At 42.0% G+C, this 24,257-nt stretch overlaps 1 protein-coding gene across 1 annotated transcript in view; it reads left to right on the forward strand.

Moving 5' to 3' along the window:
• The first annotated feature begins 11,356 nt into the window (after positions 1 to 11,356).
• The window catches only part of XYLB (xylulokinase), an 84,380-nt gene continuing 71,479 nt past the window's right edge, over positions 11,357 to 24,257 (forward strand). Inside the window, exons 1-8 of the mRNA XM_050322516.1 lie at positions 11,357 to 11,514; positions 13,812 to 13,894; positions 14,765 to 14,834; positions 16,213 to 16,293; positions 17,578 to 17,664; positions 18,877 to 19,005; positions 20,089 to 20,154; positions 23,495 to 23,567. Of these exons, the coding sequence (XP_050178473.1) occupies positions 11,470 to 11,514; positions 13,812 to 13,894; positions 14,765 to 14,834; positions 16,213 to 16,293; positions 17,578 to 17,664; positions 18,877 to 19,005; positions 20,089 to 20,154; positions 23,495 to 23,567 (634 nt within the window). The 5' untranslated portion in view covers positions 11,357 to 11,469. The remainder of the gene's footprint in view (positions 11,515 to 13,811; positions 13,895 to 14,764; positions 14,835 to 16,212; positions 16,294 to 17,577; positions 17,665 to 18,876; positions 19,006 to 20,088; positions 20,155 to 23,494; positions 23,568 to 24,257) is intronic.

A 24,257-nucleotide genomic window follows, 5' to 3' on the forward strand; every position in this document is an offset into this window, starting at 1 on the left:
TTCAGTCAAGTTTTTCACTAAGTTTTAGGTATTACTGAATGTCTTCATCGTGAGACATATAATCCAAACCTCCTTACTGCTTCAGAAATTCTGGGCCCTTTCTTACTAGAGAAAAAGTAAAACTTCAGTTTGTTGTAGGCTGGCATGCATTTTGTAGAAGAAATATGCTGATGAGTCCAAACTGCTGAAGTGGCTGATTTCAGAGGAGGCTTTTGGCAGGAGCTGGCAATGTTGCAGCCGTTCTCCTCACTGGAACTGCTCAGTAGGCTTGAACTTCCCAGGTGACTGAGCGCAAATAGTTCACTTGTTCCTTCTTATTCCTCAGGTTGCATCAGAAATGATTGATGGAATCAGGGGGTGACAAGACTCTGGTTATGCAGTGCATAGAGCTCTGGTGAGGCTCAGCAGGCTCTCATGTGTAAGTCTGCAGTAATTGACTTTTTAATAATTACTCTTGCCTTCCCACTATGCTTGTGTCGTACAAATCGTGTTGCCTACCTCAACTGCAGTCTTTTCCTGCCTCAGCCAGGGAAAGAATGGTAAACAAAATACTCTGTCAGACACTGTAGGTACTCTTCCAGTTGCCTTCTCTCTCCCCTAGATAAAGCACGTTTGAGTTTTTCTGATGTGTCATGGCTTTAGTAGATCTACTTTGCTACTCTTCCTTCAGTTGAGACAAACACCTGGTGCTCTGTAGCAAGCAGTACCTCAGGAATTGCCTTGTTTGTCCAGTGCTCTCAGTTGTTGTCACATGGAGTCTGCCTTTGGACCTTCAGGCAGTTGGTTTACATGTTGGGACAGGAGATTTTATTAACTTCATTACAGTTTGAGCTGGCATTCAATACAAACATTATTAATGGTCATAAAGTTACCCAACCTTATTAAAATTCCAGTCACACTTTTTGACTTGCTGACCTCCTGTGAATGTGACTTGTGCAACCTGACTGTGTGTGGCAGAAGGAATTTCAAGCATAGCATCCCTTGACCCTGAAATGTAGGCTCTGTCTTCAAATATGTGCACTTCACTTCTCATTGGAAGAGCATTTAATGTATAATGAGTTGGTATTTGATCAGAAATTATTGTTAATTATTTGTGCTGTGCAATTCCCTCGGAATCATGGAAAGGCCATCACACATAGTTACACAAATGGTTCCCAAGCAGTTGCATGGGAAGGCAACAAAACCAGAAACGGGGTAAAGGAACCAAATGCCTGGTGAAATGTAGGGAATGAGTCCAGGTGGTACAGCAGAGCTGGAACTGGGAACAGGATTAGTTTTTGTTTTGCTGAGCCAATCCTGTATACATGGCCTTTTGTTTCCTTTTCACAGAGAGCTTGTGAACAGAGCATCTTCGTAGAATTGTTAGGGCTGGCAAAGACCTTTATGATCAAGTCCAACTGTCAACCCAGCACTACCATGCTGACCATTAAATCACATCCTCAAGTGCGATATCCACACATTTTTTTAACACTTCCAGGGATCTCTTCCCTGTGAAGTCTGTTCCAGTGAAAATTTTTTTCCTGATATTTAATCTAAACCTGCCCTGGTGCAACTCAAGGCCATTTTCTCTCACTGTGTCACTTGGAGAAGAGATCGACCCCACCTTACGGTGACCTCTTTTGAGGCAGTTGTAGAGAGCAATAAGGTCCCCCCTGAGCCTTCTTTTTTTGCAGGCTAAACACCCCCACCTACTGCAGCTGCTCCTCATCAGACTTGTGCTCCAGACCCTTCCCCAGCTCTGCTGCCCTTCTCTGCCCAGCACCTCAATGTCTTGCTTGTAGTGAGGGACCCAAAACTGAACACAGGATTTGAGGTGCAGCTGAATCAGCCTCTATAGGTGTGTACATGGGTTTGTCAGCACGTGTGTTTGTGTGTGTACACTTTACTATCAAGGTATGAGTGTGTGTGTGTATGTATATATATATATATATACACATATATACTTGTGTGTGTTTTGTGAATAATTTGCAACCATGATATAATTAATGAAATGGATTGCAGGTCTAATATACATGACATCACAAAGAGCACGAGGTTAATCGTGGTTTTGCTGTGTAGCGAGCTGGTATAGCTAATCCTTATTATGCCACTGACATAAACTTGAAAATGGATTGTCCGTGAGTTACGTTTTTATACCGTAGTGGAACAACTTCCTTTGTGCCCCTAGCCTGGTTAGGTATTGCTAGTAAATAAAAATAAATTTGTATTGTCATACCTGCACACCAAATTGTGATTTCTCTTTAAATCAGTCGGTCTTTAAATCGAGTTACTTGGATCTGCAGACCCCTGTACACTTTTACAGTGCACAGCAGGTGGCACTATTGGAGTGGCGTGGCTGTGTATTTGCCTGAGCCTGAAATGTTACAGGCTTCCGTTTGGGTTGTAGGTTCCTGAGGAATATAAACAGACAAGCCATGTCTTAGCACTGGCACACGTATCTCCTAACAGTATTTACAGGTTCTGAAAATTTATTGCCATGATTAGGTTTGTGTCAAAACTTGCCTTTCCTTAATTGAACAAACTTGCTGATCAAAACGTCGTCTGAATGGTTTTTGTTTGATTATCCACTGAAGTCTGAAGTGCCCTATTTCCCTTAAGTCTGTTCTTCCATCACAATGGAACCAATTCTTCATTTCCTTGAGGCAAAATAAATTTGAGAATATTTCATAGTCTAAAAGTAGTGGCTTTTAGCACTTGAAGTAGATGTTTACTGCCCTTGACCTTGGTTGCAAAATCTCATTTAAAAAGATGCAACTAATTTTATCTCCTACTAATTAATTTGTGAGTAGTAAATTAGTTTTTTATTAAAAATTGTTTGGAGGACCTTATAGGAATAATTGTTGATTTAAAGATAATTAAAAATGCTCATAATGGTTAACTGACTGAATGCACTTCCTGTAACACTGGGTTTTACTGCACACCTGAGACCAGAGGTATATTATTCATGATATTCATGTGCTGAATTTAGACATGTCCAACACTGTTCATGGAGATTAAAAAGATACAATACAAATATCTGTAGATTTTAACTGGCACTGAGAAGAAAAATAAAAGTTACTGTGATAATCCCCTTTCTCTAGCTTTCCGTTAGTGCTTTTAAAATTTTTATTTAAATGCAGGGTTAGAAAGTGACTATTTTATTCCTAGAAAATGTGATAATAAAAAGAAAAGTAGAAGAAAGACGTCTGGTATTATGTGGGCTGCAGACAGTATCAGTAGAATCAACAGTAATTGTTTACTTTTTAATGAGATTTTTGATAAGAGCACACGTATTTCTATTGTTTGAAAGCACAACCTTAAAGCACTCCCCAGTTACAGAGTGTTGTGAGTAGAGCACAGGACTTTCTGATGGTGCAAGATCATTTTCTGGTGCTCTCTGCGTGTCCATGCTAATGGGATGAAGGAGTTTATGACAGAAGTTTTCAGGTTGACCTCAAGGTGTTTCCTCTCATCTGATCTTTCATGTGCTTTCAGACATAAAGAGTTCAAGTGTGTCAAAAGGAAGGAGGGTGGCCCAACTCTCCTTCAGGTCCCTCTGAAGGTTTTTTGAGCTTGGGTCACGTGTAGCCCACCTTTATGTTTCCTTGACAAAGATTCTATTTCCCCTTTTTATTCCTCGTGTCTTTATGTAAATACAGTTAGGTAGTGTGTGTGTGTATGTAGGTATGTATCAAATATCTATGATCCTACACTCTGCCTGGGTGTCTCTAAAGGCTTAAATCAAACACACCAAGTTAGCACTGAGGGTTTCACATCAAGCATCCTGTGCTTTGTGTGCTTTTGCCAAGGAAGGTCAGACCAGCTGATCCTTGAGGTCCCTTCCAATCTGATATTCTATGCTTCTGTGATTTCATACACACACACCTGGCTTTGCAGGTGTTGGGAGCTTGGTGCTATCTAGTTCCCTTTGCAGAACCACATACTCTGTTTTTTTCTTCTTTTTGGGAATGATAAAGGTGATCACAAGGAAGTTAGTGGATTCCTTCAGGTCAGATTCAGTTTTGCTGGTTGTAGTTGTAAGGAGCTAAATGCAGTGGATGTTCTTTACGTATTTTTTGTACCTGGCATAAGCAGCATTTAAAAAACTCTGTTCTTCTGTCTTCTTTGTTAGTGTTGAGCATTGAATAATCGTTCTTTGGAGTGTTAGTATCTGTGAAAAGTAAACTAAAATGCTGAAATTTGCTTTATTTAAACTGCTCACTCTGTTGTTATTAGGACTGAATCTCTACCCTGTGCAAAAAATCAGCCTCCAAAATTTAGCATCAGGAGTTGTTCATTTTGCAGTTCTGCTGTTCCTGCCCACCAAGAACTTCTGAGATTCTCTACTAGGAGTGAGAATGTGCAGAGGAAGAAACTGAAGATATTTATCAGTTAGAGATTTTAAACAAATGAACTCTAACATAGAATCATACAATCACAGAATTAACTGGGTTGGAAGAGACCTCCAAGATCATCAAGTCCAACCCTTGATCCAACCCCACTGTGATTACCAGATCATGGCACTCAGTGCCACATCCAGCCTCATCTTAAAAACCTCCAGGGACGGTGAATCCACCACCTCTCTGGGCAGGCCATTCCGATGCCTGATCACTCTCTCTGTAAAGAACTTCTTTCTAATATCCAACCTAAACCTCCCCTGACAGAGCTTAAGCCTGTGCCCTCTTGTCCTGCTGCTGATTGCCTGGGAGAAGAGACCAATCCCCACCTGGCTACAACCTCCTCTCAGGTAGTTGAAGAGAGTGATGAGGTCATCCCTGAGCCTCCTGCTCTCCAGACTAAGCAACCCCAGCTCCCTCAGCCTCTCCTCATAGGACTTGTGCTCAAGTCCCTTTACCAGCCTGGTTGCTCTTCTCTGGACCTGCTCCAGCACCTCAACATCCTTCTTGAACTGAGGGACTCAGAACTGAACACAGTATTCAAGGTGTGGCCTCACCAGCGCTGAGTACAGGGGAAGAATCACTTCCCTGCTCCTGCTGCCACACTGTTCCTGATGCAGGCCAGGATGCCATTGGCTTTCTTGGCCCCCTGGGCACACTGCTGGCTCATGTTCAGCCTCCTGTCAATCAGCACCCCCAGGTCCCTTTCCACCTGGCTGCTCTCCAGCCACTCTGTCCCCAGCCTGTAGCGCTGCAGGGGGTTGTTGTGGCCAAAGTGCAGGACCCGGCACTTGGCCTTGTTGAACCTCATCCCACTGGAATCAGCCCAACTCTCCAGTCTATCCAGGTCCCTCTGCAGAGCCCTCCTGCCTTCCAGCTGATTGACACTCACCCCCAGCTTGGTGTCGTCTGCAAATTTGCTAACAGTGGACTCAATCCCCTCATCTAAATCATTGATAAAGATGTTGAACAGGACTGGGCCCAGCACTGATCCCTGGGGGACACGACCAGTGACTGAATCCCAACTGGATGCAGTCCCGTTCACCAGCACTCTCTGGGCCTGGCCCTCCAGCCAGTTCTTAACCCAGCAGAGAGTGCCCTGTCCAAGCCATGGGCTGCAGCTTTTCCAGGAGTATATTATGGGAGACAGTGTCAAAGGCTTTGCTGAAGTCCAGATAGACACATCCACAGCCTTCCCTTACAATTTCCCTGGCTTCTTTCTTAGTTCTCAGATTTCTTAAATTAGCGTGACAAACAAGACGATTAGATTTACTCCATTTTGATGTCATAAAACTGGCCATGAGGAGAGGGTGAGAGGGTAACTGAATGGCCTTCAGTAAATCTCTTCAGAGGATTTTGGAAATGCATGAAGATTCCTGGACCCAACAGATGCCTTAAATTCTGGTTACTGAAAAATGAACTTTACATTTCTGGTAGTGCTACCTACACATCTTTCCTATACCAATTATCTCCAACTGTTTCCTATCCATAGAGTTATGAAGGCTACAGCTCTGGAAGGTGACAGCACCCTGTGGTTATTTGTTCTCCCAATAGATGTGATATGTATATAGGAACTCTGTGAGAATTTCAAGCAGTGTCTAAACCAAATTGGATAAGCTATATAACTTTTCTGCCTTGATTTTTCCACCTGAAAACTACAGGATTTTGATTCATTCCCGATTCGAAAAAGATTTTTGATCCTTGCAGGATGATGCTGAATAGTGCAAGGTTTTTCCCTTGTTAGTCTCCACTTCAGCCATTGTTTGAGTAGGAATGAGTTTATCTTTGATAGCTTTTAATCAATAAAATGTACTTATCTGTAAGTGGAGTTTGATAAGAATCAAGTATAGCGTGAAAGAACTGGTTAATCTGTTGTTAATGAAAAGTTTTATCTGGATGACAACATCTTGCTCCTGAGATATTTGCTTTTGAGCATTAGGACACAAACCACTTCAGTATTCATCTTCAAGGAAATCTGATGGGTGTATAAGTTAACTTTAATAAGGCTTGAAAATGGCTATAGTTAAGATAGTCCTCCAAAGAGGATGGTTACGTACTACTACTATTGTGAGAATGAATGTGGACTTGAAATCTGTGCAGAGAAGAAAAGTCTCCTAAAAATAATTTGTTATTCAGCAACATCCTTCACTTCACTTCCATGCAGAAATCTCATGAGGAATTTGTACTGCACTTCATAATCACTGGTAGCTTAATTGAGTCAAGGAAATTACATCTGTAAAACTAAAGTATGTAAAACCAGATACAATTCCACAGTGCCTGATTCAGTACCCGCTGAAGTCAACATATGTTCTACTGAATTCAATAGAAGTGAAATTGGAGGATTTTATGTACATGATTAAATAAAAGCTGCAAATTGACCAGTACCTATGAAACTGATGGTATAATTGAGGTTGTGTAGTTGAGCCTTCATTTAAATTCCTTTCTTGTACCCATTGTTCTGTGTGCTGGTATATGCTTTTATGTGGAATCCTGCCCCAGTTCCTCACGCGGCCTCTGTAAAGGGCCGTAATTTGCCATTGCAGTACCACACCTGGGACTTTGAATATGCACATGTCAAAAAATGAAATCGACCAATAAGTTTGTGGAATAATTACTGTACTTAAATAATCTACGCTTTCAGTCTCCGAGGAACAGCTGCGCTCTGGGTTCCTCTTGTGGAACTCACGCAGGAGGATTTTGCTGGATCTTTGTGCACGCTTTCATCGAATCGCCAAATGGGTGAGGTTGGAAGGGACCCCAGTGGGTCACCTGGTACAACCTCCCTGCTCAAGCAGGGTTGTCCTACAGCACATTGCACAGAATTGCGTCCAGCTGGTTCTGAAATATCTCCAGTGAGGGAGAGTCCACAACCACTCAGGGCAATCTGCTCCAGTGCTCGGTCACCCGCACAGTAAAGTTCTTCCTCGTATTCAGGCGTTCCCAGCACAGTCAGTGAAACCACCGTGGATAACAGCACCTCGATCCATTGCTTTGAAACATCCAGTGCTTATTCTTGCTGAGGGAATAACAAAACTCTCCACGGTGTCTGGAGGTATGGACAATCATAATGGTTACCCCAAGATCGTGAGCAAAAGTAACCTCAACAGGTAAGTGCATGTTTAGGGAAAGGAAAACATTTTTGGTGTTATAATGCCTTCACAATAAAAAGATCAGGAATGCCATCTTTTAATTTATGGTACTGTGGTATTTTGTATTCTCTTGGTTAAACATTGATGGAGATTTTGTGATAAGAGCACTTGAAATGCTAAGTAGAAAGGGAATGACCTTTAGAGCACTGCCGTTGTTCAGATGTCGTTCCAGCAGGCAGGTCCAGTGCTTAGGCTGGGATTTTTTTTTTGGTTTTAAGGTGATGTGTTAATGTGTTATTGTTGTTACTTGGAGCTTAACATTGCAAACATATCCCACCTCATTAGCAGCAGTGCACGTGACTCTAAGGTTACCTGGCAAAAAGGTTGGCATATATCTGACCCAGCTTACTATGTTTGATGTTTCTGAGGCTAATTAAAGAGCTACAAGATCTCTTATTAGGAAAAAGGATAATTGTGCCAGCAGACCTAACGATGCTTGGTCTAACGTGGGCTGCTGTGGCTTATTGCATGTGCGTAACTGATGTCTGTATGTGCAACAACTCTTACCTGTCCCATTGCTTCTGCTGTGCTAACCTATGCTGCTGTACAAATGTAAAATACCTGTTTGGGGCTTAGAAATACTTGCCTGCCCTGCTACTTAAAATAACTAGTTAGGTGCCCAAAGTGTGCTGCTGGAAGCAGAAAGATTGGTAGCTTTGTAGTTGCCCACGGACTTCCATCACTTCCTATGAAGGTGTGAGTACTTCCACATCCCATTAAATTATGTAGCCAGTATAAATCAGGATAGCTGGACTGCTGTCAATATAGTCATCCTAATTTATATCAAAGGTCTGGACTAGCTGCTCTCTGGCTTTTTGGCTTGTCTCAGATGATGTGATGATAATGAAGCCTGGAAGTTGGGCTGTGACTGTTTCTGAAGGAGTTCCCCTGTGCAAAGCTGAAGACTGCAATTAAACCTAAGTTCATATCAGGGTGCAGCTGAGATCAGAGACATGTTTTGATACTGGAAGTGAAAATAAAAAGTGAAAAAAATCTCACTATGTAGGAATGTGGAATACAGTTAATTTCTGTTTTGCAATGGATTGAAATAAATGTGCAGTTGCAGTTAACTTGACAGTGGGGGGAGAAAAAAAAAAGCTCTAATTGGCATACTAGTTATAATTTATCTAGATAGCCAAGGGCCTAGGAGAGCATGGAAGTATTGCTTCTCCATCAGGTCAGAAACTAGTTAATAGGAAAAGTGGAATAAACTCACTTTTCCCTTTACTCTGCTCTGTGTGTCTTGAGTGATTAATCTGTGCTTTGCCTCAAGCTGTTAATCTGCAGTGCTGACATTTCAATTATAAACGGCATTTTGTCCGTCCCCTCTGGAAATTCTGGATTTGTCAGCGCTAAAACATCGCTAGTACATGAATGCAACTTCACTGATAAATGCAGAGCTAAACCTTGTTTGCTTTCAAGAAACTTAAATGCAGAAAGAACAGCAGCAATGCACATTTTCCAAACACAAACAATAAATCTGAGAGAACGCTGCCTTGATGGGAGGATGGGCAACAGAGTGACTGGGTAAGGCACTGATTCTCCAAATTTCCTTATTTTCTTTTGAAAAACAGGAAAATTGAAAGTAGCAACAATAACATTCCCACTTTGTCCTCTGGTGAATTTTCCTACCGAATTGTCTTGTTGTCATTGTTCCTAATTTAAGGAAATCTAGTAACACAAGAGTGGTTATTCCCCAACTTTTCTCTGCTGTTTAACTCAAATGATTTCTTGTTAATTGGAACTATTCTTCTGATCTGACTGCTGAAGAATACAACTGATTCCTACATCCTCATAAGATTGCTTTATTTATAAAGTCTTGTTTCTTTTCTACTAGCCAATACCTCCTCTTAAAAAAAAAAAATATTACAATCCACTGTTTCTTTTTCTGAAGTCATTTATCATTCTTACAGCTTTCTTCAGAACTGACTTCGGTTTCTCTTCCAAGTAGTTACCTTCTGAAAATTGCAGCATTTCAAGCCTCAGCCTCTGAATCTGTTACTTGTTTATAGGGAATATGCAGCCAATGAAAGGGCCAAGCAAGCCTCTCCTCCCTGGCTCATCAGTCACATTCTGCATTAATAAAAAAACCAGCCTCTATGTGTTATTTGATCCTTTGTCTTCTGGTATAAGTTACACTATAGAAACCGTTCTTGGTAACATTTCAAAAACATTATTTCCTTCACAGCCTCTGGTTAAGTGAGACCTTTGTTCAGAACAGGTTCATCCAGCATGAGCTCCTTCCCCTTAGGAGAAGGGAAATTCCACCACTACCTGATGGCCATTAATGTTTTAAAGGTTTTTTTCTTTGCAATAATTACCAGAAATCTTAAAAGTATAAACCCCTGAGAGCTGGGGCTTTGAGAAATCAGTGGGACTATTTAAAATGTTCAGTATATGAGAAAATTTTTTATTATAATTTTAAGGGCATTTCAAATTAAGTATTTGTACTGTTAATACAGTTTATGATCCTGGGTATGCAAAACCTATTTGACTTCATTAAAGCTCTGCTGAGACACTGCCTTGATTGCAGAATGGAAGTGTATTTTACATGACCCTTCTTTTGATTAAGCAATTTCACTTTGCTTGTCACATACTATGGCAGGTAACACAGAAACCTAAAACCTCTCCAACCCTCACAGCTGAAAAAAGGCAAACTAGAAAACAAAACTTCAGCCAAAGAACCAATTCTGTGTTTTTTAATGGAATACTGTGTGTGTGTTTGCACCGATCCGAGTGTGGTATCACAACACGGCTGGTACATAGCAATGGGATATTAAAATTTCATGAATTCCTTTGGACTGTGGTTTGAGGTTTCTTGTTTTGTTTTGGTTCTGGTTCCTGGGCGGTCCCTGCATGGCATTATCTCACTGGCCCAGGTGCTACCGCTGGGGACCAGCATGTTAATGGGCACTGCTTACTGGTGCTCAGTAGCCAGTGCACAGCCCTGGCACAGGGTAACCCAGCATCACATCATCTGGCCATCACATCATCCTGATACTGAGCCCCTCAAGATTTGAATAAGGGTTTGAGTCAAACTTTGTAATTATTTTTTTCCTTTAGTTGTTAATGGGTAGCTGTGGCTGGACAGTTATGATTAAGCAGTTGCATTGTGAATTTCGAATGCTTGGCTAATCTGTTGTTTTAAGCAAAAAGGGAAGACAATCCCAAGATGAACAAGAGCCACCAGGAGCGAAGTCAGCAGGAGGAATTCCTGAGGGATAAATAATTGAGGCAGTGGGTGATCATGACCACGGACTCATTGACCACCCACTCAAAGCACACCCCGGACTGAAATGGAGGGAAGAACTGTGCTTGTGGACTAATTGGTATCAGATGCGCAGAGACATAACTAACAAACACGGGGTGGAGTACTAATTAATAGTAAAGTTATGTAAATTGTAACCAATGAAAGCTGATGCCTTCGTTGTTAAAATGTATTAATAATGCAAACTCTTGATGACTGCTGAGCCAGACTTTTATGTGTTACCACCTAGCGCCCCACTTTGTGCAAATTAGAGTAAAATACAGAAATACCTCGCCTCGGTGTGTGAATTGGTGCTGCGAACAGGGGAACAAGCTGGCGTTCGGGACAACAATCCCCCCATCTCATCACCCCCATCATCTCATCACCCTCCCCATCTCATCACCCCCACCGTCTCATCACCCCCACCATCTCATCACCCCTCCATCGCATCACCCCACATCACCTCAACCCCACCATCGCCTCGCCCCAGCCCGAGCAGTTCCCGGCCCCTCCGTGCGGGGTTGGGAGCGGGCTGGTGCCGCTCCCAGCGCTCCCAGCACTCATTAACCGCGGTGCAGCCGCTCCGCGGGGCCGGGCTGGCGGCTCCTGCCCGGGGAGGCCGGGCCAGCAGAGCCACCCCCTTCCCGCTCCCTGCCCCGGCTCCCGGGTGAGGGTGAGGGCCGTGCCGTGCCGTGCCATGGCCTCTCCCTGCTACCTGGGCTGGGATTTCAGCACGCAGCAGGTACCGCGCCGCCTCCCCCGCCCTGCTCTCCCCTCCCTCCCCTCCCTCGGCCGGCCCTGTGCGCTCAGGGCGGCGGGGCCGGGGCCGCCCCGGCTTCCCTGGGCCCTTCCCCGAGCGGGGCTGGGCTGGCCGGGAGGGTCCGACCGCGTTGGGAGCGGGGGCTGAGCCTGGAGGATGCGGGAGATGCGGGGGGGATGCAGGGGATGTGGCCCCGCCGCCAGCGCGGCCGCTGCGCTGCCCCCAGCACAGAGCGGGGAAGGCCTTCCTCTCCTCCGCTCCTTCCTCCGCGGGCGGCTTCCGTCCCATCTCGGAGCCTTCCGTTCCCCTTTTCCTCCTCCCAGCGGCGGATTTGCTCTGCCCAGGGCTCACGCGGGATGCAGGGAGCGGAGCGGTGCTCCGTACCCAGGGCTCGCACAGGATGCAGGGAGCGGAGCGATGCTCCGTGCCTGCGGCTCGCACACGCTGCATCTTGCCACAGCTGGTGCCAAATAATTCACAGTCACACACAGTCCTTATGGTTGGATTGCACTGGAGGTATTCCAGAACTATCCAGACGCAATCCTGTGCCACGTCCTTTAGGACGACCCTGCTTAAGCATGGAGGTTGGACCAGATGACCCACCGTGGTCCCTTCCAGCCTGTCTGATTTTGTGATTCTGTGGAAGGGACTTTTGGAGATGAGCACAGTTAACCCCCCCTGCCAAGGCAGAGTCACCTGGAGCAGGTGACAGAGGAACGTGTCCAGCTGGGTTTGGAATGTGTCCAGAGAGGGAGAATCCATGACCTCCCTGGGTGGCCTGTTCAGTGCTTTGCCATCCCCAATGTAAAGAAGTTCTTCCTCATGTTGAAGTGGAATTTCTTGTGTTTTATTTTATGGACATAATAATTCCCAGTGCCTTGTGTTTTAAGATGTTTATGTGCCATGGGCACTGCATGTAACTGTTTGTTCTCATGTCCCCTTCACCTACCTAAGTGCATCCTTTGTCTCTTTCTCTTTGCCCCATATCGTGTCTGAAGCTATGGGTTGCACGTCCTAATGCATTCCACTTCCCTATCCTGCTAGGGATGTGTTAAATATCCTGAAAAAGAGTGCTGGGAGACTTCTCTACGCACAGACTGCATGGCCACCCCTCTTCCTGCTCCTATAGGAGCTGTGATTTGCACCCAAATCCAGCTTTCCAGTCTCCTCATGGGAATCAAGACTAGTAGGATTGTGAACCTGGATGCTCAGATTGCTGCTTGAAATTCTGATTTGTCAACGCATTTGGGTATTGCCACACTGTGAATAGAAACTGCCCAAGTTGTGCAGAGGCCTGAATATGCTAAAAACAGGTGTTTGAGCATAAATCACCATTACGGTGCTGAAGTTTGGGAGCTTGAAAAGACACATCCAGGTTAGGTTGATCAAGTGCTTTCAAGGGGATATGCTGTAAGCAGAGAGCCAATTAGGCTGCAGTGGGTCAGAGCCATTTTTTGAGCTGGTGCACTGTGCCAGTGCATAGATAATGGTCCTACTTTGGTATGGCAAAAATAGGGATGGCCTTGTTATTTAAATATAACTCCTTAAGATGACGTAGGGGATTTTTTTCTTTATTTCTTTTTTTTTTTTTTGTCCCTTTAACAGCATTTTGCACTGCCTCCCTTGTTGAGATAGGCACAGAACGTGAGCTAACTTCTCACTTTTCTTCTCAACTGTTATTATTTTCCTTCTGAACTAGGTGAACTTAACTTTCTGTATGTTGCACAAGTTCAGAATACACTTGTGTAAAGCCCTCTGAGCTTTGCCAAACTGGGAGAGTTTCATTTACTCACCATCTGGGGAGAAGGAAAGCTCCTCAAGGTACCCGAAGGGTCTGTTAGTTTCCTTGGTAAAATAAGGCCAAAAAAAGGAGGACGAGGAAAAAAAAGGCATATATGGCATCTTTAATCTCAGATACTGTATTCTTTGGAAAAATTGCAAAACTGGTTACTCTGATGCAAGCCACAAACCTGGGAATTTGGTTGCTCTTTCTTAGCAAATGCCTGCAGCTCGATCTTGTTCGTTAGAGGAGAAAGAAAATGAGGAGAGGGAATACAAACAAATAAAAGCATATGTTGCTGAATAGGTGGCATGCTGGACATTCACATAATAACTTGTTTAATGTAAAATTATGCCCATACTTTCATGAAGTTGTATGGATTGGGGTGATCTTTTTTTTTTTTCCATTTTGTCTGTGGGAATTGAATTATTATAAATGAGTTATCAGTGCTATTTAATTATTGCTAGATTTTGTGAACTTCCTGTTTTATATCTTCTAGTTGAAAGTCATTGCTATTGATGAACGGCTGAGAGTCATTTATGAGGATAATGTTCATTTTGATAAGGACCTTCCGGAATTCAAGTAAGACTTTTTGTATTTTACTTGGATAATGTAATTTAAAACTTTGGAGATTGGGGTGAGGGGACTGTTTGGTCTCACTGGCATGTATGGAGGCATGGAAAAAGGTCATGCCATGGTCGTGTTTCATACTTGGCAAGGGTGGTATATGCTCTTGCCTTCCTTGTATGTAAATATGACAAGAGCTCTCAAATGGAAATAAATTAAGAAAATACACCCCAAAATATTATGTATAAATAAACCATTTTTTTGCCTTTTTGGGGACTTCAGACTCATGGACACGACTGTTTCTTTTTGGGACATGAGAGTAAGCACCGCCTTTGTGTCAGGGCAGAGTGCTCTCCTAACAGCAAGAAAATGTTGTGAGAAGAACCTCTAAAAGGCACTTGGAGACAAATTCAGTTGTCCCAAATCTCACAATAAAATGTAGGATGACAGTATTTGTTTATTTCAGCAATAGACTAGAATTGACAAATGTCATCCTCCAGTCACAAGTTTCAATGAAGTACATTTATTTACTTGATGGTTTAACAGCAAAAGTTGAACTTGCTCTTTGAGGTTCAATTCACAAATGGTGACAGTCAGAAATAACTATGAATTACACAGAGGCAATGAGTGGTATCATCACTGGACTGTATCTCAGACTTTACTTCAGGATCAGGGCCTTTCCTTGAAAATTATTTACTTTGCAACTGGGTCAAAATCCTAGGAGCCGGATTTTACTTTTTCATGCTTCAAACACCAATCCTTGCTCTTAACATAAAAAAAAAAACCCATTGCAAATTCTCTTTGGTCATTAATAATCCTGAAGAACTGTGCTTGTCAGGGAAAAAACTATAGAATTTACCAAGAGAAAATCCTGTTTTTCTGTAGGACTCAGGGTGGAGTCTATATTCACAGTGACAGACTGACAGTCACTTCTCCCGTGCTCATGTGGGTCAAGGTATGAAAAAGCTTTATACAGTTCACCTTCTTCCTTGCTGTTACAGAAATGGAAATTTATTCTGAGCAGTGGTGAAACTCATCACTCAAATCGACATAGTTCTTTTCCTTATATTCTGTTTCTTTTAAGTGTTACTCTGTGTCTTTGGTATGCAAATAGTAATGCTATCAACAAACAGTGGAAGTTGCTAACATTTTGATGTGTTTTTTGTTTGTTTCTTCACTCTCTACTGTTACAGCACTCTGTGTATGAGAAGTGCCCTCCTGACTTTCCCACATTTTCCCTCTTTTTAACTTGTACACAAAAGGGGCAGATCTTACTTTGCCTGGCTTAAATCTGTGGTTTTGTAGCATCCAGGTTACCTAAACTGATTTTTTTTAGAATAAACTCTGCTAAGCAATTGATGTTGCAACTGGTAAGTGGTGAAAGTGCACTTTGTTCAGTGATTCCCAGTCACTTCCACTGATGTTTATTTTGAAGCACAGCATTCTTTTCTATTTAAAAACAAGGCCTTCCTTGCTTATGTGCAGATTCTGAAACACTTGCTCTCACATGGTACTGTGTAAATCTGTCTTGCTAAAGGGATTCAAATAGTTAAAATATTTGAAAGGTCACAGAAACCCCCAGCTGCCTCAGCCACAAGAGTTGACAAGGGTTTGGTAAATCTGCTTGCATTTGGTCTTTTGAGCCACAATGAAGAGGAGCAGCTGTAATTACAACATTATTAATATGATGATATAGGTATATGACATTTCTTTGGAAGTCTGGAAGTGGTCCGTTTGTCCAGACAGTCTGGGAAATGGTGATCTAAGTGAACCTATGTAAAGGTAGATTAATTTTTGATTTTAAACTTCAGAAAAATGAAGTTCTTCAAGCTAGATTGAAATTCACTTGAATTGGCTTTATATTGAAGAATCTGTGAGTTAGCTGATACTGGAGGCAGCAGTATTGAGATTACTAATGTCTTGTAGGATGGAGTGCAGGATGCACCCTGTTAAGATTTCAGAGATTTCCAAAAGTAGGAACAGAAAAAGATAATCCTGCTTTGTGTCTGGCACTCTTGAAAGTGCTTTTTAGTGAGTTGGAATTCTTTAACTCCTGCCTCTTATTTAGGTTTCAAAGAATGGATCTTTGTGATTCAGCTTCTTTAAAGATCTTAATTTTTCCTCTGTGTGACTCAGTTTTTCTTTTATGGACTCTTACTTAATATATTAATTTATCAACTTCTTGAGAAGTCCATAGTCATTAGCTAATTTTTCATTATCTGCCAATGAACTCCCATCAGTGATGACATGAATTTACTGTTTAATTCCAGATTGTGAATATGCATAATTTGATAGCTCATTACAATCATTCTTGATTCTCTTTTTTTTTTCAGGCTCTGGATATGATCTTGGAGAAGATGAAGTCTTCAGGCTTTAACTTCTCTCAAGTCAGAGCTTTGTCTGGTGCTGGCCAGGTTAGTTTATAAAGAAAATATCTGTCTTACTGTATTTCTTCAGTAGAGTATCAGGTACAGTGATAAATTTAATTTAAATAGTTGTATTGCAGAAGAGCATAACAGCATAAAATAAGATAAAAGCTTATATGTAAGTGTTCATAGACACATTCCTCAGGGGAGCTTGACACCTGAAGCACACAAAGCAATCATTACAAGATAGTGGGAGTGGAGGATGAGGTTTACAGTGCAGTTGTTTGGATCAGTGTAGTGCATAACTGCTTGGTTTCCTGTTGTTTTAATTCTTTGTACATACAGATTCTGAAATGACAGAGATCATTTTGAACTTCAGCAGATCCAGGTGCTTGTGGAAAATGGGATAGAAACAATAGTGAGGAACACAGTTTACTAGAAGCGTAGTAACATCCTGTTGAGCACAGTTTTTTCATTGGCTAGGAAGGAGATCTGACTGGGAAGAACAAAACCCAAATGTTGTGAGTCTCTGATACAGAAATGGCAAAAATGCTGCCATGATTTAACCTGTAGTGCATAATGCCTTTTCCTGAGATTTATAAAACCCACGCTGACATTTTGTCAGTGAGCCAGTCTCCTGGTTCTCTGGTGAAACAGCATTTCTCAGGTGATATCCAGGGTGAGGACAGCACCAAGGTGATAGCTGATTCTGACATGTGAGGTTTAGGTTATTCATCTTGGTTTTTCTGGGACTAATTAATCAAAACTCTTGCTTTGATCTCCCTGTTTCATTGACTGCAGTTGAAAGTCTGAGCAAAGTGTCTGAAAATCATAGCTGGTATCAAGGTCTCTATTGTGAATTCTTCAGTGGAACAGAAGTGAGGGACTGACAAGTAACCCCAACTTACACAAGTGAAAAAAGAAAGTGTATTTCCAGATTGCCTGTATTCCCTTTATTCTATCCAGCCTCCAACAAGGTGGGCAGGCATGTCACTGATGAATCAGGGAGCTGTGCTGAAGTAGCACAGAACTAAATCTTGACTGTGGAGCCCTGGCTACAGCTCAAAGAGCCTTCAAAGAAGTATCTAATGCCATCAACAGTAGTAAAAGTTCCCGCTAGAGTTTTCAGTAGGTCAGAATAATTTTCTGGTTTAGTATATGGTTTGCTCAATCTCAGAGTCTTTTAATGACACACTTGATTTGAAAAGGTGCATTTTTTGGTCCTAGTTTGAAGAGAGTTCTCTTGCCCCTTAAAGTTTAAAATTCAGATCAGGACATGAAATTTACAGCTTGGGAGGGCATCTCCAACCTCTGTTTTTGTGTTTCCTACAGCAACATGGGAGTGTGTACTGGAAAAAAGGAAGCATCCAAATTTTAAAGAATGCATCACCTGAATTGCCTTTACATCAGTCACTAAAGGTAATGTGCAGAAAATCTCTGAAGGAAGAGCTACACCGTCCTTTTTCTGATGCTTACACATTGATTTTCTCCTTGCAAACCTTTCCTCTTGTTTGGCTGAGTCTCATGCCCCTGCAGCATAAACGAAATGTAGTAGTTATTCCTTCAGCTCCAGGGCTTTTGACATTTTATTTTCTTCTGTATGACAGTATATTCTTCTTTAAATGCTTACAGGTGCCAGAGGGTGTCCCAGAATCTTTCTGTGCCAGAGTAACAGACACTTTGTTCTTCTAGGAAACGTAATCTTTTTGTAAACAACCTGTAAATACTTAATTTTTTGTTTTTATATATATATGTATATATTTGTACTGACCAAAAATTTTTATGAAAAAGGCTATTGTACCTGAGTTTACTTTCAGTGCTTGTGATTTCATTAGTTTTTATATATATATAAAAATAATATATTTTATAATTATAATAAATATATATTGATCTATAAATATGTAAATATATAAAATAAAAAGCCCAGTTTACACTTTCCATCTGAAAGGATGGAATGTAATGCTCTGTGGACACAAACTCCTAACAAGTACATTGTTGAACCCAAACATTTTGTATGTGAGCGATCGATAAACTTTTATTTAGAAAGAGTAATAGGGAGGAATCAAGGTTCTCCTGGAAAACCCTTACCTTCCTTACTTCATGGTCAGAACGGACGGTTGGATGCTGGAAGGGAGACTTTTGTGTAACTGATGTATTGAATGATTAGTTTTGGAACTCCCTCATCCATGCCAAACTCGTGGTAATGGGATTAAAACGCTCTCTGGTGATGTACTAAGTCTCAGTTGTATTTCCAAATGATTATGCCAGCCATTATGGAGAAATCTGTTAGTGGAGCTGTGGAAAGACAATCTGCTTGTTCGGAGAGGAGTTCTAAAAGGGGCTGGGGTTTTGGCTACTGGGGGAGTGTACTGAGACATCGTGCTGCAGGGTCTGACAAGGAACAGCAGAAAAAGCCTCTTGCTTCCCTTCTGATGCAAAGTTTGTGTTGAACTTTTCACCACTGACTAACGTACTGCCCAGTATCTGCTTTTTGTAATTATCAAGAGGAGACCAGAAGGCACCCCAGAGAACTGAGCAGTGAGCTGATATACATGGCTGCTGTATTTTTATTACTCTAGTGGGGATTTCTCGGAGATCAGATTTACTAATAAAGGGCATTGTTCATTACAGGGATGTTTTTCTGTCAGTAACAGTCCCATATGGATGGATTCCAGCACAGCTTCCCAGTGCAGTGCCCTGGAGGAAGCCGTGGGGGGAGCCCAGCACCTGGCGAGTATCACGGGCTCCAGGGCCTATGAGGTGAGGAATGGGTGGGGAGAAAGTCCTCAGCAGAGCCTTGTGATGGGAAAAATGCTGCCATCACAGGGCAGCAGGTAATCATCAGCCACTAACTGTGAAAGAGGGAGTTTTTGCAGTAGTTTCACCAAAGAAGATGTGGAAATTTTACAGTGAAATTAACCAAACACTGGAAATTTTGCTGCAGGAGGCAGTTGGAGTGAGCATTTGCCTAGTGGTTCCCAAATAGGCTGGTTGGTGGCCATGCTTGCAGTCTGAGGGCCTGGTTGTCCCCTGGGAGCATCTTGTGCAGCCACATTTCCATTGGGATGGAAATCCAGTCTGTGTTACAGGTTTATTTGGGGTAAATCCATCCACCAATTTGTGGATCACTGGTCTGGGTTACTTCTGCAATTTAAAGATTAGCCTTTTAATATTCCCTGGAGGCATCTCAGCACCTGTCTACTCATACTGTTGGTTCAACAGAATAAGGCTTTAAGCTCCCAAATAGTTGATTCTGTTTTTGAATCGTCATGCAAGGTTTATGGCCAGTGTTGAAATCAGACTTCAGATACCACTAGCAATTTATTTTTAACTTGCTGAATGTTACAAGAGTTTTTTTTATTATGTGATATAATATTTCGATTAAAAAAAATATATTCTTGCAGCTATTTTTAGCCTATGCTGGAGTTGTTGCTTTGAATATGAAACCTCCTGCTTTGCTCCCAATTCACCTGCCTCGCAGGCAGGTACATAGATCATATAGCTTAAAGCTTTTCAAGGATTTGAAGGCAGCATTTGAATTGTGCTGCTGCCTGTGCACAGAGTAAGTGTGATTCATTCCATTGAACTGTCATTTCTGAAATGTAAACTAGGGATAGTAATGCTTTTTCTCTTGCCTTTTTTTCAAAAGGTGAACAAAATTCCCATAATGAGACTATGTGTTATACCCTGTTTAGTGCAGATTGCCTGCTGTGCACTGACTTTCATCATGCATCAGGCAAATTAAATATCCAAAGTGCAATGTACTGAACTCATTACACAGAGTTAATGATTATTGACTCCATTTAGGGTTTGTGTTTCTAAGCGCTTGCATTTCTTTCTCAGCGTTTTACAGGAAACCAGATAGCAAAGATTTACAGCCAGAATCCTGAGGTCTACAAGCAAACTGAGGTCGGCTTAACTTCAATATCCTTATTGGCAAACACAGTTGAAAATCTTTTAAAATTAATTTTGTGGGGATGTTTTTACAGACCTTTTTACCGAAGAGTATTTTGATTCTTGTGTTTGAATTTAAGCCCGAAATTGAAAATTTTATTATTTTATTTTTTTGTTTTGTTAAATTATTAGTAGCTGGTCAGATAAAAACCAGACATCAGTTCTATTATGAATGTTGTATTTGTCAAGCTGGTGAACAGAGCTTTAAACTGAAGTTGCTGGGGGAGGGGAACCTCAATCCATCCCTGTTCTACCACTTTGATGCCAGTGCTGAAAATAGATACCCAGAACCTGGAGAGGGATGGCAGGAAAGCACCTGTAGAGCAGCATTAGCCAGTAAGTCTCCTTCACTGGGGGCCCAGCTTTAATGCCTGTGCAAACACATGGGGTGTAAAGAAGAGGAGTTAGAGATGTGCACACACCTGCAGGGTTGTGATCCTGCTGGCATCATGGAGACACGACGGGATGGCTCCTGTGATTGGAGTGTTGGAATGGAAGGATATAAGCTCTTGCAAGCTGGTTAATATTCAAGAATCACCTCCTCCAAACTCCGAAGGGATACATCCCAACAAAGAGTTAAGTCAGGCAAAAACACCAGAAAGCCTGTGTGGATGAACAAGGAGCTCCTGGACAAACTCAGACACAGAAAGCAATCCTACAGAGGGTGGAAGCAAGGGCAGGTGAACTGAAAAAATTATAGAGAGATTGTCTGAGTAGTCAGGGATCAGGTTAGGAAAGCTAAAGCCCTGAAAAAATTAAATCTGGCCAGGGACATCAAGGGCAACAAGAAAAACTTCTATGGGTATGTTGGTGATAAAAGGAAGACTTGGAAAAATGTTGGCCCTCTCTGAAAGGAAGTGGGAGACCTGGTCACCCAGGCTATGAAGAAGGCCTGGTACTCAATGACTTTTTTGCCTTGGTCTTCACTGGGGAGAGCTCCAGGAACACCACCTGAGACACAGAAGGCAAAGGCAGGGACTGGGACAACGAAGAACCACCCAGTGTAGGAGAAATCAGGTTCAAGACCATCTAAGGAACCTGAAGGTGCACCAAGTCTGTGGGACCTGATGAGATATGTCAATGGGTCCTGAGGGAACTGGTTGACAAAATAACTAAGACACTATCCATCATGTTTGAGAAGTTACGGCAGTCTGGTGAAGTTCCCACTGACTGGAAAAGGGAAAACATAGCTCCTATTTTTGCAAAGGGAATAAGGAAGACACAGGAAACTACAGGCCAGTCAGTCTCACTTTTGTGCCTGGCATGGAGCAGATCCTCCTGGAAACTGTGCTAAGGCACATGGAAAATAAGGAGGTGGGACCTGGAGAGGCTGGAGAGGTGGGCCTGTGCAAACAAACCTCGTGAAGTTCAACAAGGCCAAGTGCCTTCTATTTTCCACTGAGGAGTTACTTTGATTCTATTAGTACAAATTAATTGTTTTCCTTCTGATTTTTAATATTCAGAAATCAACTTGCAATTCCATTACTGTTTCAGTTTGATGTCTCTGCATCTGGCTGTCACTGAAATGCCATGGCTTGAAGCAAGTAAAAACTCCATGGAAAAATGATGTAAATGAGAGAAAAACCCCTGTCCTATGATTTGAATATTCCCAACGTCCAGACCTGTGAAGCCAGGCCACTCCTGATTTTGTATTACTGCTGTTCTTGATAGCATTAATCATATTTTTTTGTGTTTTTTAAGATCTCACCCTGCATGAAACAGTTAATTTCATGAGAAAGTGAGTTGCAAAGTTGATCTGTATTTTGTGTGAGAGTGCTTAATTTTTATTTTTTTTTTCTTCATTTCTTGCACATTCTCATTGTATAAGCTTTACACTAGTAAGCTATGGGATGAAACAGAACATTTAATAGAGTCTGGCCATAAGCTTGAGACTTAATTTAGAGAAACATACATTAGTGGGGGGAAATGGGTCTGTGAAACTGAGAACTAGTCAGGTCAATTTCAGACTTTGAGGGCTGGTTGCACTGATAGCATCTTTTAGCAATAAAGCTCATGCAAGATGTTGTGGTTGAGTCCAAAATATCTCCCTGCCAGCGTTGCTCTCGGTGACCCTCAAGAAGGAGCACTTGAGCTGTTGGCAGCTTGGCAATCTCAACCACATGTGGAAGGTGGATGTGCTTCCTCCCGTAGGTCAGCTTGCTAAACTGGCTGATTCACAGTTTAACTTCCTCCTTTTCCCTTCCATTTCAGGCAGCTAGTGCCCACTGGGGCACCACAGAAGGTAGGCCTTTGTTATCTAAGCAAAATGTGATATATTCTTGGGGAGAGGAGCATGAAGAGTGTCATTAAATTTCCTGGCTCTTATAACCACCTCTCAGGGCTCTGGCTATGGGCTGTCCTTGAATGCTGTGTGAAGCAGTGGGTGTGTGATCATTAATAAAACACCTGTCACTGCTGGCTCCCTCGACCAGTAGAGATTTGATTCTGTTCAGTTATTGGGTGACAATCGTATTTCTTCTGAACTAGTCACAGCACAGAATAAGAAATTTGTCAGCTTCTGTGCCAGCTTCTTGGGAATAGACAACACTGGATCATGCAGAAAGCTTGGGAGTGGTTGATTAACTTGAGAGTTCACATGGCAGATGTGAAGTGGAAGCAAGTTCATGTTGGATCATTGAGTTGTGTCATGTGGCTGGGGCATTTTTTGGCCAGTATTAGAAGCCCTACAGTTGGATTTAATGCAGTTGAAACATACCCTGAGGCAGAGCTGCAGGTAGTGGTTCACTTCAAGGCCTATTATTACCAGCTCCTGGGAGTAATTCCTGGGAGGTCTGAGGTCCCAGCTGGGAAGAAGGCAAGGGGTCACATGAAGGTCTGGCAGAACTTTGCCAGAGCTTCTAAAAAGCTTACAGACCTGTGCTCTGGGTGGACCAGAGCATGGTTTGTGGACATTTCCCCCATAATCAGCACACATGTGGTTTTGTGGTTTAGGTTTTTTTTTTGGAAAGTGTTTTTCCTTGGAATGAGATTCGGTAATACAACGAAGTTGTGAATTAATTAATGATAACACAGAGTATCCTAATATACTAGGTGTGTTTTGCATGTTCAGAATGCAAAGCTATTAACAACTCTTATAATACAGTTTCTTTTAGACTGATATCTGCTGTATTACTGAGACAGTCAGAACTGAATAATCCTTCTAGGTGTATTTTTGTGCGCTTTCTGTGCCTAACATTAAACACCTGTTAACATTTTCTGCCTTCAATTACTTAATTATTTACTTTCTTTGAAGTGAATACTGATGGGACTCACTATCTCTCACTTTTCCTTGCAGAGAATCTCTTTGGTTAGTAGCTTTGCAGCTTCCCTTTTCCTGGGAACTTATGCACCCATTGATTACAGTGATGGTAAGTATGTGTGGCTTTCCTCGTAGTAACAATTCAACAAGGAAATTTTCCTCCCCATCCCCACCTTACATAAAAGGGGGATGAGGTCTCTGCTACTTGTTTTCAGCCTTTAAACATCAAGGACAAGCATGTTAGATTTTAAGCTAAGTGACTCCTTTCAGTTTGTTGCTGCTTTTGACAGTGCTGTCATCTGTGCTCATCTATCCCCATCGTACTGGGATTGCCACGTCTGTAAAATGGATCCACAGAAGAGATTCTTAAATGCAACTGTAGCTTCTTTCATTGTTTTGTGATGTATAAAGGAATGTTGAAATATCTTTTAAAGGCATGAAAAAGTTGTGGATTTTTAAAGCTAGGCTTCAGAGTTCTGATATTGGTTCTTGCTCTTGCTGGTTTAGCTCAGAGTTGTGCAGGACGTGGACTTGAAGTTCGTTGTGATTATTTTTTCCCCACCTAACTGGAGTATGGGTCTTCAACAGAAGGATATTTTCAAAATAAACTAGGAAAAAAAAGGATAAATGAAGCATAAAAGCACTAAACCCAGTAAAAAAAAAAAAAATCTTCTGTATCTCTCTATTCATCATAACAAAGACAAAAAAGTGACAAGGCTACTGTCTCACTTTTCTGTTGTGTGATATCTCAGTTACCCAGCTTTTAAATGGCAATTTTAAATGGCAATTACAAAGGAAA

The sequence above is a fragment of the Myiozetetes cayanensis genome, unplaced genomic scaffold (genome assembly GCF_022539395.1).
Source record: "Myiozetetes cayanensis isolate MyiCay16 unplaced genomic scaffold, myiCay2020 scf1, whole genome shotgun sequence".
In the NCBI taxonomy this organism is placed as follows: domain Eukaryota; kingdom Metazoa; phylum Chordata; class Aves; order Passeriformes; family Tyrannidae; genus Myiozetetes; species Myiozetetes cayanensis.